Below are 20,058 nucleotides of genomic sequence, written 5' to 3'. Positions count from 1 at the left end.
GAAATGCCTCCCAGAAATGGGTGGTAGGATGGAAATGAAATACCTCTCATGGATAGACAGGCACTCAGGAGCATCTGATCCAGAATGGGTGGCCCGAACAGCGACTGATCCAAAATGGATGACTGATGAAATAGGGAACTTCTTCCTCTGCACTTGGTTCTTGGGACCCCTGTGTAGTGTTGTATTACGGATAGAAGCAAAAGAAAAATGCCATGCAATCTGACTAGCCATCAGTTTTATCCAGCAGCATGTCAGGCTAGACATGTCGAAATATGCTACTGCAAGAAATGACAACTCACGAGGATTGCCACCTGGCAATCTATTAAAGGAATGAATCAAGCTGGGAAACTGGTGAATGTAAAGAAATGGAAGGGAAAATGGGAATCAAATATCTTAGGAATAGGATAAATGTTTTGGAGAAATGCAGATCAATTTAATATGTCTTCCAAATGGAAAACAGTATGTTTTGTTCTCCCCCTGATGTGATGACATACTGTTTTCCATTTGGAAGACATGTATTAAATTGATCTGCATTTCTCCAAAACATTTATCCTATTCCTAAGATATTGATTCCCATTTTCCCCTCCATTTCTTTACATTCGCCAGTTTCCCAGCTTGATTCATTTCTTTAATAGATTGCCAGGTGGCAATCCTCGTGAGTTGTCTTTTCTTGCAGTAGCATATTTCACATGTCCTGTCTGACATGCTGCTGGATAAAGCTAATGGCTAGTCAGATTGCATGGCATTTTTCTTTTGCTTCTATCCATAATACAACACTACACAGGGGTCCCAAGAACCAAGTGCAGAGGAAGAAGTTCCCTTTATTTTGAAAAAAGAACTAGAAAAATCCATAATCTCAATATACAGGAAATCAGAGCATGTAATCTCTGTACTTGTAAAATTGCACCCTAAAGACCTCATCATCGTGCAAGTATATGCACCAACTAGCACAGACCCAGATGAAGAAGTAGAAGGATTTTAAGAAAAAATAAGTGAAAAAATAGAAGAATATGGAGAAAATAAAGACAAAGTTATAATTGTGCTGGGTGACTGGAATGCAAAGATTGGAAATACAAGGATAAGCAAGCATATAGGACCATATGGATTAGGACAAATCAATGACAGAGGAGAACGGCTGTTGGACTTTCGCAACCAAAATGATGTAATAATTGGAAACACATTCTATGAACAGAAACAAAGCAGAAGACACACTTGGAGTGCTCCCGATGGAACCACAGAAAAACCAAATAGACTTCATTCTGATTAGCAGAAGATATAGAAACAGTGTCAAGAAGGTGAAAATAATGCCAGAGCAGACTGTGGCTCAGACTGCAGATTACTGTTAATGACAATTAAAATAAAACTTAGGAAAATAAAGAATACAACGAAGACAGTGAAGTGGCATCTAGAAAATTTAAAAGCAAATTAAAAAAAAAAACATTGCAAGATGAAATAAGTAAATAACTGAAAAACAAAGAAAACCCTAACTGAGAAATCCTTAAAGAACTAATAATTAGTACAGCAAAAAAAAAGGTTATTGGCAAAAAAGAAAGAGCGAGAAAAAAACACAGATGACAGTGGAATTACTAGTCTTAATGAAGGAAAGTAAAAAACAAAAAAGGACAGAAAGAAGAATGTAAAAAATTAGATAAGCAAATGAAATACAAATATAAAAGAGTAAAACAAGACTAAATCAATGAAAAATGTAAAGAAATAGAAAAAACGTGTTAAAGGAGCTATCAAAGGAAATGATGGAAAAATTATTGTCAAGCCCAAGGATATTATTTATAGGTGGAGAGAATAAATTGCTGAACTATACCATGACAAAAGAAAATCGGAAACTCCTAAAATTGAAGAAGGAAATTAAGGACCAGAACTACTTCATCAATTATTATTGTTATTAATATTATTCACATTCCCATGTCGTCAAAAGACTCATCATGGGAGGTTCTTCCTAGAAAACACAAAACTGTCATATGACTCCTTGAACTCATTGACTATTCATGTTCTCAACGCAATCAGGCAATGCATTCCATGGTTCAATCACTGCTCACCCTCTTGCTCACAGCTTTCTTTCACAACTTGAAGGGATGGCTGCTTGTCCTCGCTCCTTACCCCTGTTCCACCAAGAGAAAGAACTCCCCAGTGTCAACCCTGTAACTACCTCTCAACAATTTAAAAGTCTCAATCATATCACCTATCCTTCTTCTATCTACCAAACTCTGCAGTCCACATTTCCTCAGCCAAACCTCATAACATAACCAACATTATACAGTGCTGAAACCATCTTTGTTATCCTCCTCTGTATCCTTTCCACAGTTAATTTATCCCCTTCAAATCCTATGGACCAAATTTGAGAACAGTAGTCCAAGTGTGATCTGATTAGGGCATTTATACAATTGAATGATAACTCTCTTATCTCTGCAAGTCAGTGTCATTCTCAGTATTGCAGCAGTCCTCTGGGTTACCTTTGCAGTATGTTCCCTGAATTTTAGGTTTCTATCAATCATCACCTCGAGATCTTGTCTTCCCTGCTTCCTCCAACAGAGTATTCTGCCTCCCATCGATATATTCCAAACTTCAAAACTTTACATTTTGCTGCATTAAATCAATACTCCAATTCATTTGCCCATCTGTCCATTCAAATTTTATTCAAATCATCTTGCAGAGCTACCACATCTGCACTATTACTAATAACCCTTTCTAGCTTCACATCATCTGCAAACAATTGAACGTTCCCCTGCAATCTACTGACAGTGTCACTGATATAAAGGTTAAAAAATACAGGTCCCAGTACTGAGCCTTGTGGGACCCAATGTAACCTTCTGCCTCCTTGATATTGCCCCACCATACACAACTCTCTGATACTTAACAGATAGCCAATCCTGAATCCAGTGGACTAACCTGACATCTAAACTCATGTGCTGCAACTTAAATATCCGCTTATTAAAAATAAAAAAAAGGTAGAACATGCCTTTTGCTCATCAACTGCTCTTGTTACTTTATTATAAAAGGCAATCATATTACTAAAACAAGAGCACCCCTTAACAAATCCATGTTGCCTCTCACAGATAACATTACCCTCATCTGCCCAATGCTGTTATGGTCCCTTACTAATTTCTCCAAGATCTTAACAACTACTGATGGAACACAAATTAGTCTATAATTTGGCACTTCCGTCTGCTACTGCCCTTAAGCAATGGCAATATCTTACCTTCCTTCCATTCCTTTGGTAGCTTTCCTGTAGCAAGACTCATTGAAAAGCCAGTTCAGCGGAACTGTCAGTTCTTTAGCACATTCTCTCAAAACCCATAGCCAAATTCCATCCAGTCCTACAGCTTTATTGACATCCAAAGTACTCAGTATTTGAAACACACTTCTCCCTCTAGCACCTCTAAACCTCCAACCTTCCCTAACCCTCTAGTATTAAAACCTACTTCTTCAGGATAAATTGAACAACTCCACAATGTCCTCTGCATCAGTCACTCTATTCCCATTTTTATCTAACAATGTCATTCATACACAATCATTTCTCCTCCTACTGGCCACATAGCTAAAAAATTCCCTCAGATTTACTTTGGATCTTAGGGCCAATCTCTCCTCATATTCCAGTTTCGCCTTCCTTACCATACTAGTCACTCTCACTGCCTTGAGTCTTATATTCTTCATTCATCTGCTCACCACCTGTCTCCTTGTATCTCTTCCATAACCTCTTTTTCACCTGCAGTTCCTGTTTGATATTGTTTGTCATCCATATTACACTAAATTGTCCTCTTTTCCATTCATGGAATACAGCTTATATTCTGTTAACAGTTATTCCACCACAATTTCCCAAGTATTAATGATATCTAAGGCTACTATAATCACCCGCCTTATAATTACATATACGTTCCCTTTTCTTTGATACTCCTGCATGTGTAATCATCTTCCAAGTCAAAACCACATGGTCACTCTCTCCAACTGGGATAAAGAGATGCCATCTCAGTTATAATCATCTCTTCTGATGCTATGACCAAATCCAAAATTCTTGAACCTTATGTTCCTTCTCTTGCATGTTGCCTAAGACATTTGTCCCTCAAGAATTTCAGAAATTCCATTCCCTTATTACTACATGCATTTTTCTCTGTAAAAATGTAAAAATAAAGACCCAAATTAGTGAAACACGGAATAGTTTTGTAGAAGGTAAAGGCACAAAAAATTCCATCTGGAACCTATCTTATATAACTAAAAGAACAATTGAATTAGGCATATTGGTGCATGTGCACTTTATAGACCTCCAGGAGGCATTTGACAGAGTCAAACACAATAAATTATTTGAAATCCTTAAAGAGTATGATATTGACAAAAAAGATCTGAATATAATTTGACAACTGGTCTGGGGACAGAAAGCTGGCTTGCAAGAATATGAGAAGACCATGGACATTAAAAGAGGAGTAAGACAATAATGCGTAATCTCCTCCCAATACTATTTAAAATGTATAATGAACACCTAATGGAGAACATAGAGGAAATAGAAATAGGAATCAAGATCAATGGAAAATGTATAAATAATATAAGATATATTTATGATACTGTATTCATAGCTGATTCAAATACTGAATTGGAAGAAATGCTAACCAAGATAATCCAAAATGGAAAGGAGTATAGAATAGAATTAAACTTGAAAAAAGACTAAACACCTAATAAATGCAAACTAAAAGTGTTAGGTCATAACATACAACAAGTGGAAACATACAATTACCTTGGATGTATATTCACAAAGACTTGGAAAAGGAAAGAAGAAATACAAACCAGAAAAAGGTGGAAGCAGCTTTCTGGAATAAAGGATACATCATCAGAAACAATATCAACACCAAACCAAAACTAAGAATAATTAAAACATATGTGTCGTCAGTCTTAAATTACGGATGTGAAAACTGGATATTAGATAAATGGATAATGAGAAGAATACAAGCATTCGAGTTATGGTGCTATAGAAGAATCCTCAAAATTTCATAGAGAGATAAAATAACAAACAAATGTAGAGGTGCTACGAATGATGAATATGTCATCATTCTAGTCAGAGACATGAATAGGAAGATGAGAATGGCTGGACATACAATGAGAGGGTCAGCCAGAGAATTGAATAATGCAATTTTAGAAGGAAAGATAAAAGAAACAAGGAGAAGGAGGACATGGATGGACGATGTTCTGGAATGGACGAAAACTAAATTATACGACGACATCAAAAAAATGGCAGAAAATCGAGTAAAATGGAAATCCATAATTGTGAATCTTCAATATGAAGATGCCACCTAAGAAGAAGAACTAGTCTATGTGAATATGCCTTGTAGCCATTGTAAATCTTTTATACCTTCATATCTGAGCATGGCTTTTCTACCTCATGTACTGATATATATACTTCTGAGTGCATTTCTCCTGAAGATTTTTACCACTCTTCTATCACAACTTGCATCATTGAACAGTCTTTTAAAGCAATTATTCCTCCTCATCATCATCAAATTCCTTACATGTACCCTCAAGGGGTGTACAGGATATGATAGTACAACATGAAAAATTTACATCATTACTAACTTTCTATCTACAATTTTCCTCCAAATCAGTCTGTTACTTCTCAAGACTCCAACATTATCAGATCTTATATTTCTATCTTCTAAGGCACTTTGTACCGTATCAATCCACCTATATCTCGGTCTTCCTCTGGGTCGTTTTGCTGCCAACCTGGCAGAGAACACTTGTTTTGCTAATCTTTCTTTGCCCATTCTGTTTAAGTAACCATGCCACCTAAGATTAGCTCTGCTAACCCATTCCTGGATGCTGACAATCAAATTCTTTTCTAATATCCTTGTTTTTAATATGATATTGCCATTGATGCCATCTGTTCACACCTCTAATCTTTCTCAGGACTCTCATATCTGCAGTCTCTAGTCTTTGGTCAAGTGTTTTGCTTCTGATCCAGCTCTCAGATCCATAAGTTAAAACTGGTTTGAACACTGTCTTGTATACAGTTAATTTAGTTTTCTGACTAATTTTTCTCTTATTCCATATGAATTTATTCAATTGACTTCCTATCATACCATCTTTGTTGATTCTGTTGTCTATTTTCATATTTAATTTACCATCTTCACTAAAAATCGTGCCTTAAGTAGCTGAAATGTTTTACTTGTTCCACAGGTTCTCCATTCACAATGCAGTTGACATTTTCAATGATTCTGCCTATTTTCATTGTCTTTCTCTTGTTATTGCTGACCTTCATACCATATCTATTACAACAGTTATTCAATTTAGTCAGGGAATCTTGCAAACTTGTAGCAGATTTATTTAGAAGTATAACATCGTCCGCATAAAGCAAAGAGCTGACATTAATCTGATCATTTTTAATACCACTTTCCTTCATAATGTGATCCATATAGATAATGAATAACAGAGGGGATAATGTACATCCTTGTTTCGCACCAGATTTAACATTAAACCATCTTCCTGTACTTCCTTCAATTCTAACTGCTGACTCACAACTCAAATAAAGACTAAGTATTGCTTGATATAATGGCCCATTGACACCATATAACTGTAGCGTATTCTCTCTTGGCACCTTGTCATATGCCTTTTCCAGATCGACAAAACTTAAATACAGATCTTTGCTATATTCCTATGCTTTCTCAACTTTTTGTCGTAAAGTGAAGTTCTGATCCTGCCAGCCTCTATTTGGCCTGAATCCAGCTTGTTCTTCACCAAGCTTTTCTTCCACAATTTTTCTCAACCGTTTCTGAAGTATACTTGCATAAATCTTGTCTGGAACACTCAGTAGGGAAATATGTCTGTAATTCTCACATTCAGTTTTATATCCCTTTTTTATATATGGGTACTATAAGAGCTCTACTCCAATCATTAGGAATTCATCCCTCTGTCCAGGCCTTTTGAACTATGCAGTGCAGCCACTGTAAGAATTTTATACCACCATACTTCTTGACTTCCATATATCCTTATATTCAGATTTTATGCCACCTTTATGATCTCTTATTTATTTATTTATTTATTTTTTTTTTACACTATTCTTTCCTTCATTTCTAAATATTTGCTATAGTGTCCAGAACATTTTTGCACCTACAAGATATTTATTTTCCATCTTCTTATCATTTTTGCTAAAATAATAGGTTAACTTGGGTAAGAAGATAAGAATGACTTTTGTTTATCTAATTTTACACATAATTTAGCATTCTTGCATTTTTCTCTATATTCTCTCAGGACACATGCTGTTTTAATCATTTAGGAATTTTTCAGTATGATTTCTTTTCTTTTCTTCATCTTCAGTAATAAGAATTGAAGACAAAAGTTATACGTGGCTTGACATATTTTTAGATGTATGCCAATCTGATAATTATCCTGTAAGTTGTTCCATATATGAATATTATTTCTGGGAAAACTCCCATGTTACTCCTCTTAACAAACCATTATATTTACGGCTATTTTTTCTGCTTCTGTTTAGGAATGCCCCTGTTTAAATGTCATTGGCTTTTTACTCATGGATTCTTAGGGCATTGTAGATGTATATTTACCAATAAATATATGTAGCATAAAGGAAAAGAAATTTACACATATCTTTTCTGGGTGTTGTGGCTTTTCTTCTTTCTGCGATGTCCAAACTACTGTGTGTTTTGTGGGGGGGGGGGGTATGCAATGTAGGAGAATTAAAATAGAAATGAAAAAAACCCAGGTTTTTTGAATAATATATATATACATATATATTATATTATTAGGGAGGGTGGAGCATTTTTTTGTATTTATATAGGGTGGGAAAGGGTGAAAGGAGTTGAAAACAACTGATTTTTGGAGGGGGGGAAAGGGGATGCGGTCCGTTTCGACTATGCTTGGTCGTCGTCTGTACACGTTGAGGAAGTAGATGCTATGTCAGGTCGGGTAGGTGCTTCTGCTTTTGAAGTGTTTGTGTTATCGCCTATTGGTCGGGGTTGTGACCTCAATTTTATGTTGTGAAGCTTCCAAACCTCGGAGATTATATAGGGCCTGTGTACATTGATAGAGTTCGCGTCACATTTTATGGTTATTGATTCTGATATTCTAAACGTTGTTTTGTCTATCTACTATGATGAACTTGTCGATCTGTGGTGTATGTTTTTGTTCAAGGATGTGAACAGCTATTTCCGTTTTTCCTGTGCTTTGTATTCGATTTTTCTTTTTGATGTTGCATTTTTTAGTGTTTAAATGTTCTGGAATAAGGATGTTACAATCGAGGAAGTGTTCTTGTAGTCTTGCTCATAAAGACCTGATGGTGGAACCTCTGTAGGTGATATCACAGCTTTTTGGCATGGAAATTTATAGGCTACATTGTGGTGTTCAAACATTTCTTTTTGTGTATGAGATTTAGTAGGTTTTAGGAGATTTGCAAATTTTTGGTTTGTGGTGAATACCAGTTTGTAGTCAGTATGTTTGAAGATATATTTATAGACTTTGTATGTGTTTTGGGTGTATGGTAGTTTCATAATTTTTTGTGTTAGGAAGTTTGTTTTTGGTACTAGGATTGTTTTGGCAGTTTTTGGCCGTCCTGTGTGCGTAATTTATTAGTTGTGTGGGATAGTTGCGATTTTTGAAGATCTGTGTTAGTTTTTTTATTTCTGCATTTAGATTACTCTGATTGGTTGAAAATTTGTAAGCATTTATGAATTGTGATAAGATGACCGATTTTTTGATGGAATATGGATGGCATGAGTGGAAATGGAGGTAGTTTCCGATATGTGAGAGTTTGTGGTGTACTTTCGTGGCTATTTTGTTGTGTGTTCTGGTTAATGTCAAGTTTAAGAAATTGATGGATTTGTTCTGTTCGGTTTCTATGGTGAATTTTAGTCCATTGCTGTAACTGTTTAGGGATGCTTTTAAGGTGGTGATGTGTGTGTGTGTGTAGGATTTCCAATGCACAGAATATCATCCACATATCTGCCATAAAAGGTGATGCCGGGGGGGGGGGGGAGTAGGAGTGATTCTATGTGTGCTAGGAATAATTCTGCTAGTTGTCCACTGATATTTTGGCCCGTGGGGAGTCCCAAGATTTGAATGTATATGTTGTTGTTGAATTTGAAGAAGTTTGCTGAGATTATTAGTTTTGTTAAGTTAATAATGTCATTGGGAGTTAGTTTAGTACGAGAGTGTAGGGTGTGGTCTTCTGTGAGTAGTGTGTGTACGATGTCTAAAGTTCTGGGGATGTCCACGTTGGTGTATAAAGAGGCCGCATCCAATGAAGTGAGGATGTCTTCCTGGAATAGGGTTAGGTTTTTTATTTTTTTGAAAAGGTCATCCGTGTTTTTATCATGAAGTTAGACGTTGTGATTAATGGTTTGAGAAGTTTTGCTACGAATTTTGATAAAGGTGCCATGGTGGTGTTTTTGTAGGAGACTGTTGGCCTTATCGGGTACCCATCTGTGTGGGTTTTTATTTGTCCGAACATACAAGGGGTGTGGGGGTTGGGTTTTTCATTGTGGTTTTGTCTATTTTGTTTTCATTTTTTAGCATCCCTATTCCAGAACATTCAAACACTGAAAAATGCAACATCAAAAAGAAAAATTGAATATAATGCACAGGAAAAACGGAAATAGCTGTTCACGCCCTTGATCAAAAACATACCCTGCAGATCGACAAGGCCATCATAGTAGACAGACAAAACAATGAAACAACGTTTAGAATATCAGAAACAATAGCCATAAAATGTGACGCGAACTCTATCAATGTACACAGGCCCTACATAATCTCCGAGGTTTGGAAGTTTCACAACATAAAATTGAAGTCACAACCCCGACCAATAGGCGATAACACAAACACTTCAAAAGCAGAAGCACCTACCTGACCTGACATAGCATCCACTTCCTCAATGTGTATAGACGACAACCAAGCATAATCGAAATGGACCGCACCCCATCAACCCCCTTCCTCCCCTCCAAAAATCAGTTGCTGTTTTCAACCCCTTTCACCCTTTCCCACCCTATATAAATATAAAAAAACGCTCTGCCCATCCCTAATAATATAATATATATGTATATATATATTATTCAAAAAAACCTTGGTTTTTTCCATTTCTATATTTCTATTTTAATTCTCCCACATTGCCTCCCCCCCCACACACAGTAGTTTGGACATCGCAGAAAGAAGAAAAGCCACATCACCCAGAAAAAGGTATGTGTAAATTTCTCTTCCATTATGCTACGTATATTTATTGGTAAATATACATCTACAATGCCCTAAGAATCCATGAGTAAAAAGCCAATGACATTTAAACAGGGGCACTCCTAAACAGAAGCAGGCAAAATAGCCATAAATATAATGTTTCATATATGTTTATTATTTGTCTAAGGTTCCTCATTTTCAGAATGAATATTAGTAGAAAATGATTGACAGATATTAATTTTTAACAATAAAATTTTTACTTAGTTATTTTAGAATAATAGTAATTGGTTTATTAATTAAACCAGTGGTTTGATTAACACGTTCGCTGCCAACCACTAGTATACTCGTAGTGGGTAAACCTGCTTCACAAGCCAGCTACGAGTATACTCGTATGACACTTACCGCCGGGAATGAGATTATTGTAGTGACCTTGAAGAAATGAAAATGCTTGGCTTGTGGGGCTAGCATCAAAACTGTGTATTCTCATAGACCGTATATGCTCTGTACAAGCCAACTACGAGTATACTCGTAGGACGTTTACCTCCGGTAACAAGATTATCGTACTGACCTTGAAGAAGTAAAACTGCTCGGCGTAGGGGAACAGACCATGCCAAAGTAGCGTGGCAGCGAACGTATTAATAATGAAATGTGATTTCAAAATGTACAAAATTTACAAGAAAAACTTCTTAATGTTATATTTTTGTCCTACACAGTGCATTAAACACTAATTTGTGATAGGAAGTAATGCAGCTCTTTTGAACAAGTACTAGGGTTTTATTGGAAAATTGTAAATGGTATGGGACATTGTGCATTGTTACAGTGTTTAGAAAATTCAAATTACAGAATATACTGTAACAATGTGTAGTGCCCCTATTGATTTCCAGTTTAAAAAAAAAAAAAAAAACTGGCACTTGCTCAAGAGAGCTGCATTACTTCTTATTGCAAATCATTGTTTAAAGAAATCACAAACTTTTCTTTTTTATTTGTTTATTATTCAATCTAGTAATAACTGAAACAATTAGTATTTAATACATGTAGCTAATAATTTAATAATGACAATAGATAATGATCTATTGTCTATCAAATATATAATCAAATAGATAAAATAGATTACCCATGGAAGAATTCTTTAATCAAAATAAAATAAAAAATTAATATACAAATGAATGGTTTTTTCCCTTAACGTTCTGTTTTGAAAATATAAATTTTTTACTTGCATTTTTATGAAAAATGTGAAGAATGATAAATATGATATCATATACTAGAAGTTTATTGTCTATTTTTATATCTATATTAGAAAAGTTAAGGTATTGTTATATCTTTTGTTGGGGGGGGGGGGGGGACCTTCGTTATTGTTATATCTTTACTTATGCCTTACAGTTAACATTAAATTTTATCACTTGCTATCAGACATTCGTTTGCCGACAAATTTATATTGATTAATGACTGCGCTAGCCGGCAACCAAATTCTGATACATTATACAAGATTATTTAAAGAAAAAAAGGCAGGGATCAAGAAATATGCATTCATGGTCCCTTTCTTATATCACTAATGGGTTTCCCTTTTTATGCACAGTACGTAATTTTCCAAACGGTAGTTCAATCCGCAGAAAGCATGACAAACTCATTTGATTGTAATTAAAGAAACACATTTATTTTGGCACAAAGACATGTTAATTAAATCCTCAATCTAAAAGGAGTCTGGGTTCCCTATACTTAATTAATCACATCTAAAAAAATTTCTACACTGTAATCCCTTACTTGACATAAATTCCTCACTTCTATACATATATCTATCCTCAGACTCTTAAATTAACTTTACCTAATATTATCACATTTGTAAATCTCATATATACACAGAACAATCCTATAACTCAGACATAAATTCCTCTGGGGCAATTTTACTTATATCCTCACTTAAACCTCCCCCAGAATTCTAGTTAATGTTTAATTTACGATCTAACAATATAACATTTCTATTCTTTAATCACACAAACAGTTCGGACCTCGGTCTCCTGTTTGGCTGGAGCCTAATATGCCTTCTTCTTAATTGTAGACAAAGTGTCCAAACTTGCAGGCAGTTCTTATAGCACTACATGGAAATAGCATGTTTCCTTAACTTCTGTTTCCTTACTCCATGGTTACCTTTTAATTCAACATTTTATATAAGAAAATCTTCCGCTTACCGTTCTTGCCTTTAAACTGGATATTCTGGTCTGCTTACTGTACCTTCTCTAATGGCGACCTTGCTATTCCTTTGTTCCACATGAAACGAAAACACTCATACACAGATTTGTACACTGATGTTGACTTCATCAGTGGCTCTTTCTACACAGGGATCTTAACACATTGTATTTGCAGCTTTGACCCACGTAACACTCATAGCAAGGGGAAGTTCTTGCTACACGTGGCAGGAAGCTCTACACAGCTCTCCAACAGGAAACTAGGTGCCAATGAAACCAGGAGACAAGAGAGCAATTCGAATTCCCACCGAAACTTATATACTTCAAAACAGCTCCCTCACTTGGTGGTGTCGTTATGCATACGGCGGCTGCCGATTGGACGCAGTGGCCACGAACTGTCTTTACATGGCTTAAAACTTGTACTAGTTTATACATATTTATTTGGCAATTTATACATGATTTTATACCTTATTTCCTTTACAATTATTCCCTATTAAACTCATGGGCTATTTTAACACTGTTTAGAATTTACACATTTGGATATTTACATGTTCTTGGATTATTAGTTGGTACATTCTCTGTCCGGAGGCATAAGTATGTCCTTATCCACTCCTTCTGAGATAACCTAATGTTGGGTCGGAAAAAGGGATGACTCATCACTTTTTCCCGACACAACAGTATGATAATCATTTATTGTTTGAAGAATGTCATCTTGAATGTAGTCCTTATAATATATATATATATATATACCTATTCCAATCAGTTTTATCATTGCAGGCTATTTTACACCTATTCCTTCCATGGGAGCCATAAGGACTAAAATTCAAGTGAGTTCTGATTATATTGGTTATTTGAAAACAAATATGCTAATGAATTCTTTCTTTCTTTTTTTTAAATCATGATATTACCTTCTCTCAGGAAGTTTTTCAAGTAATCTACAAGATATGCTGAAAAGAACCTATTAAAAGATAATATCTAAGATATGGAAGGAATTTATATAATTCATTGTGTAGAATTTTGGAGTCAAATTGCCATGTTTAGAGTACTTACTTTAATTAGAATGAAATAACACTTGACATGTCAACCTAAATCAAGGTCATCAATATATATATATCTTCTTTCTCTTGTGCCTTATCCCATCTATTTGGGGTCAGCCTCTTTTTTTTTTTTTTTTTTTTTTTTTTTTTTTTGTAACATGATGTGACCTTACATGTGTGATCCTAACTGACTTGTTGTGATCACATGTGTGTTGGGACTTGTTGGAAGACTGTTTTGAGGGATGAAAAACCTGAGTTTCTGGGAGAAAAATCCTCCACCTCCATATGAGACCAGCTGACTCACTTTTAGTCTATACTGACTGAGCTGTGGAGGCAATATTTATATATATATATAGCCATGTAAACCTAATCCATGAAATATATATATATATATATATATATATTTCACGGATTAGGTTCACATGGCTTTTGGACATTTTTTAAAAGTAACTTGTATGACTATATTAGCTGAATAACAAAATAGAAAAGCTATTTATTTCTAAAGAAAAAAAAAGTCTTTCTGGAAGACAAAATTACAAATGGATTGCTAACAATTGAATGAATTTTTGAACTAGTTGTGTTGTTGTTGTTGTTGTGCTCATGAACAAGGTCTTGATCTTACTCAGGCTTAATAGCAGAGGAGTAACAATCAGGAAAGTTGTTACTGAGATTAACTTTAAGGTGGACAGAGTTCAGTGCAGTTTCTTTGATTCTAAGATAGATTTTTCTTTCAAGTTCATCATAGCATCTACACACACACACACACACACACACACACACACACACACACACACACACACACACACACACACACACAAACCTACATTTCCTGCACTACACTGAGCTACAGGATAATTGCTTTGGTCAACTGTTGACCCTAGCCTGACTTCGAATGAGAGAGAGAGAAGAAAAAAAATCAATACGTACAAATCAATATTGGATTTTGTTGTACACACTGACTACTTTCGCTTCCAAAATAAACTATACAAAACAAATTGAAGGTATTTAGGTGGGGAGCCTTTTTTCCTTGTGTTATCCAATTTCTTCCCTGTTCATTTCAAAGACACTGTGTTCTCCTCCATATAACCCAAATTGTTTTCGGTGCACTATATAGATGATGTTTTTGCCATCTGGCCCCTCCTCTAAAGTACTATGTCCTTGTTTTTTTTACTAAAATTAACAGCTTGTGCTCCTGTATCAACTTTGTTATACAGCTAGAAAAGGTCAGAAAATTAGCCTTCTTAGACATCCTGCCCTCCCACTCTTCCTCTGGTGTACAGACTTCATCTGTCTCAAAAAAATAGCCATCATCAAAACTTTCCTAAATCGAGCTCATATTGTCACCTTCAACCACCTCAAACTAGACTTGAACAACATTTTGTGTATGAGTCGACAGACTCATCGCGGGAGGTTCATTCAACTGACAACATATTTATTGTATAGAATCTTAAATTCCTTAACACTCCTTGCATTAACAACACATCCTGGTATTGCATTCCATTCACTGAGAATTCTCCATTTAAAATTCCTATTCCTGACACCCTTCTTCATCACACTTTTATATAACTTCCAGGAATGACCTCTGGTTCTTTCCCTCTCACCTTCTACTCTTTTTGTAATCCCCTTTGAATTAATCTGATAAAATCCTCTCACTAACTTAAACGTCTCTATCATATCACCTCTCTTCATCCTATTCACCAACCTCTGCAATTCACATCTCTTCAACCTGTCTTCAAAGCCATCATTCCAAACTCCTGATATTGTCTTAGTCACTCGTCTTTGAATCCTTGCCAATGTCTCCTCATCACATTGAAAACCAGGTGACCAGATCTGAGCACAATAGTCCAAGTGTGGTCTGACCAGTACTTTCTACAGAGGCACAACCACTTCCTTATCCTTGCATGTTAGAGTACTTCTTATCATAGCAGCACTATAATGTGCAACCCTAGCAACATGCCCTCTAAACTTCAGTCTACTGTGAACCATCACTCCCAAATCTCTAATCTCATCTACTTCCTGCAGTACAGCACCATCGATATAGTACGAGGATGGCCTGAAAAGTTCTCGGCCTTGACCATACACTATCGGCAAGATTTTTTTTTTCTAAGTTGGTACATCTGCCATAAGCATCCATGTGAAATTGCAAGTCATTCTATCAAGTAGTTTGTTTTATACAGCTGTCTGAAGCAAGAGTGTTGTCTGTATCCCTTGAAATGGATAAAATTGAGTATCGTGTGATTATAAAATTCTTTGTGAAAGAAGATTTAACTCAAAAAGAAATTCATTCGGAGTTCATAAAAGTTTACAGGCACTCTTTTCCTTCATTTTCTACAATTAAGAAATGGGCTGCGCCAAGTTTAAATGTGGCCATACCAGCCTTGAAGATGATCCACATGAAGGATGTCCAAAAAGTGTAACAACACTAGAAATCATTGATCAAGTGCACAATATGGTATTGGATGACTGGCAAGTCAAAGTACGTGAAATTGCTGAGACTACAGGCATTTCAAAAGAATGTGTAGGATATATTTCATATGAAGAATTGCAAATGAAAAAGCTTTGCGCAACATGGGTGCCATGCTTGTTCACAGCAGATCAAAAATGCACTCGCATGAAAATCTCTGAACAGTGCTTGAAGCATTTTAACAAGAATAAAACTGATTTTGTGCATCGATTTATTACTTTGGATGAGACTTGGATTCACCGTTACACACCAGAATCCAAACAGCAGTCAAAACAAGAAGACAGTTGTTCAGCACTAAAGAAGACAGAGTCGGTTCAATCAGCGGGAAAGGGCATGGCATTGATGTTTTGGGATGCTAAAGGCATTTTATTTATTGATTATCTTGAAAAGGATGAAATGATAACCAGGGAATATTATTCCGATCTTTTAACCAGACTAGATGAAAAAATTTATTAGAAAAGACCCTGTTTGTTGAAGAAAAAAATCATCTTTCATCAGAAGAATGCAGCTGCCCACAAAAGTGTTTTGGCAATGAGAAAATTAAGGGATCTGCACTATGAATTGTTGGATCATCCACCCTATTCCCCAGATTTTTCTCTCTCTCTGACTTCTGTTTCTTCCCAAAACTAAAACTCTTCCTCGCTGGTCAATGTTTTTCTTCAAATCAAGAGGTGATTGCAGCTCTAGAGGGGTATTTTTCAGATCTTACTGAGAACCACTACAGGGATGGGATAATGGCACTGGAGCATCACTGGAATAAATGTATTAGTCTTAAGGGAGATTATGTTGAAAAATAAAAAAAATAATTTTCAAATTATAAATTCGTTGTTTCATTGTTAGGCTGAGAACTTTTCAGACCACCCTTGTATATGTTGTATATAGGAGGCATTTTATATATACAGGGTGGTTCAAAATTTCACATACAAACTTTGAGGGGAGGTAGAGAACATCAAAATCAACCATATTCACATAGGAAAGCTTGACCGAACGGCACCCGAAAGTGATAGGTGACGCTGTTCGCCAATGCTCCAGGTGAACAATTGGGGCTTCCTCATTCAAGCTTTTGACATCGTACGAAGAACGTGTCATTTTACGAACGCTGAGATGGCAGACATGCACCTTGTTTACCATATTTTGTATCCAACTACTGTTGAACTATTCAGTTACACCTAATAAAGTTTTTTACACTACTTACCGCCATGTAGTATTTCTGTATCTTTGTATCCCTGTTAGTACCTACCGGTCATGCTTTCCTATGTGAATATGGTTGATTTCGATGTTCTCTACCTCCCCTCAAAGTTTGTACATGGAATTTTGAACCACCCTGTATATACAATGCCTCCTATTTCTGTTTATTTTACATAGCCCAAAGGAAGACTTTTAGACTCTTCTTTGATAAAAATGGAAAATAAAATTTTTGCTTTTCCTAAATGTTACTCTCAAATATTAAAGTATAGTGCCAAATGGCTTCAATTTGATATAAGTGAGCCATTGAAATTGAGGATATTATTGATCACTATATATTTTATAACCAAATATAGAAAGAAACTTAAAAATTTTGAATTTACTTGAGAGTTTTTGAGAACATAACCTTTTCAAGTTTTTTAGTAACTTTTTTGGAACTTACTCATAAATGTAGAAAAAAACTTAAGTTTCTTTCTATATTCAGTTATCTTATTTATAATAAATGTAACCCTCTCAGCCTCCATACTTTCATGTTTTATTATGCATGCACCAAGAGTTCAGTTATGATGTCTTTAACTTTCTAACATAGTTTTGTTGTAGTACTGAATCAGTGTTTTCCTTCATTTCTATGTGTGGCTACAAGTTTTTTGAACTTGAGTAGTTTGAAATCTGGTCTCTGATGAGAATTACCATTTCACTTATGTTTTCATAAGCTCGTTGCTAAATTTTTTTAGTTTCTTTCCACATTTGACTATAAAATATAGATGGAGCCATGATATCCTCCCTTTCAATATAATAAAACTGTTATTTAATTTATAGGGAACTACTTAAAAAGCAATACAAGATAAAACTCAGAAAAAAAATATTGCACATATGTACTTAAATAACAAAATAAAAATATTAATGGAACTTTTAATTTAAAATTTGAAATATCGCGAATAATTATGGATTTAATAATAAATGAATTCAAGATAAATTATGAAGTAGGAAATATTGATATACATACACTACTCCCAAAAACACTGAAAATAAAATTTTCAGTGTTTTTGGGAGTAGTGTATGTCTGGTTTCATTTCCAGCTACTGAAAAAAAACTTTTTTTGATGAATATGCTGGCAGTTGGTGCTGAAAGAAATTTGTTCTGAGAAATTGTGCTGCAGAATAATTTTATTTATTACCCATGGAAGTTCTTTTTGAACAGTTGAGTATGGCCTGTTATCCATTGCAATTATTTCAGCCATAATGTAATGCAAAGATTTGGTCTATTTGTCATCTACATCCTTTTTTTAGATTATTCAATTTTAGTATTTTTAAAATTTTATTTCAGATTGATTGCTTTGTTTTACAAATTCATTGGTATGATTGTGTTTTTGCATACTTAATCAGAGGTGTGTATATCGTTTTTTCTGTATCACCCAGATGTTCTGTTGTTTGCATATTTTACATTTTGCAAATTTTAAATCTGCATATAAATCATAAAACTTCCATATATATTTTTTTTATTCATGCCAAAACTGTACTCTTTTTCAATATTTGAAAACAAATTTTAATACTTTATAATATAAACAATTTCCAAAACTGTGTAATTTAGACTTAAAATAAAAATGCTGAGAAAGTATCTTTAGTAAACGACAAGCCTTTGTATGCAGTCACTCAAGAGAAGAGGAGGTTGTTCCCAATTAAATGCATTTGTTATAATGCATATGATAGAAATAACTAAAAATTCACACTACACAGTAATTAATTTTTTTTTCATAATATGTAGATATTTCGTCTTAAGCATCTTAAGACATCATCAGTACAGTTATTATAAAACAATACTAGGAATTACATTCAAAGGAACAGTTAGTGCACATGCTTACATTCGAATCCCTCTATGCACACAGTAGCGTGTTTGAGGGGAGAAAAAATTCGGCTATAAGTAAAATTAAGTTAAATTATATCTGATAAATTAATTTTATACAATTGAGGATAATAATTTCCCAGACTTTTGGGATAGTGAGATCATTGCAGTTCAGATTGGATCTGTTACGTAAGGCTTCAGCACTTTCTTTATATAAATGCTCATGTTTATATAAGGATCTATGTAGCAGCTTGGTGTTTTTCCATTGGATCCTATGGTGAGGGTTTTCAACTCCATGTTGTATGAGGCCAGATTTCTGTGGTTTGATAAGAGACAGTGTGGTCTTGATGTTCAGAGATGCTTTTACTTATAGATCTTCCTGTTTATCCATATAAGACATCTTACAAGTACATGGGACTTTGTACACGCTAGGTGGCATCATAGGCGAGAGTTTGTCTTTTGGAGAAGGTAGGAAATTGAGGATCTGGTTGATTGGTTTATAGGTAGTGGTGAGTTTGTATTTCTTCATAATTTTTGACAGACGTTCCATTCTGAGATGCCTTTGATATATGGTATTATATGGTCGGTTGATGTGTAGGGAAGAGGCTGATGATTTTTTGAATTGTTTTTGGATTGTATCCATTTAATAAGCATCTTTAATAATTTCCAATTCTTGTTTAAAAGATTCTTTAGAGGAACAAAATTTGTGTGCTCTGGATACCAAAGATTTTATGATGCCATATTTTTGAGATGGATGGTGAGCCGATGGATTGCGGATGTAACGATCTGAAAAAGTTGGTTTACGATACACACAAGTGGAAATGAAACCATCTTGTTTTCATTGGATATGTATATCAAGAGAGGAGATACCTTGTGATGATTCTTTTTCTAGTGTGAATTTGATGCGAGGATTAAGGTTTTTGATCTTGTCTAGAAATGAGAAGATATTTAAGATGATACTTAAGACAAAATATCTACATATTATTAAAAAAATTTAATTACTGTGTATATGTGTGAATTTTTAGTTATGAATACTCCACAGGGCAAAGGAGAATGGATGTCAGTTTGATTCAAAGTGAAAGGTTATGCATTTTGGGATGAGAAGATTACCAGTTGTATACCACATTAGTGGAAGTGTACCCCAGGAAATTGACGAAGCTAGAGACTTGGGAGTGTT

At 35.0% G+C, this 20,058-nt stretch overlaps 1 protein-coding gene across 1 annotated transcript in view; it reads left to right on the top strand.

Moving 5' to 3' along the window:
* LOC150106522 (voltage-dependent calcium channel subunit alpha-2/delta-1-like) overlaps window positions 1–20,058 on the top strand; it is a 174,987-nt gene that overhangs the window by 138,978 nt on the left and 15,951 nt on the right. Inside the window, exon 6 of the mRNA XM_090393425.1 lies at window positions 7,312–7,385. Within this exon, the coding sequence (XP_090249551.1) occupies window positions 7,312–7,385 (74 nt within the window). The remainder of the gene's footprint in view (window positions 1–7,311; window positions 7,386–20,058) is intronic.

The sequence above is a fragment of the Typopeltis vanoorti genome, chromosome 5 (assembly GCF_054136105.1).
Source record: "Typopeltis vanoorti isolate ZY-2024b chromosome 5, IOZ_Tvanoo_1.0, whole genome shotgun sequence".
In the NCBI taxonomy this organism is placed as follows: domain Eukaryota; kingdom Metazoa; phylum Arthropoda; class Arachnida; order Uropygi; family Thelyphonidae; genus Typopeltis; species Typopeltis vanoorti.
This window is presented reverse-complemented; position numbering and strand designations above follow the sequence as displayed.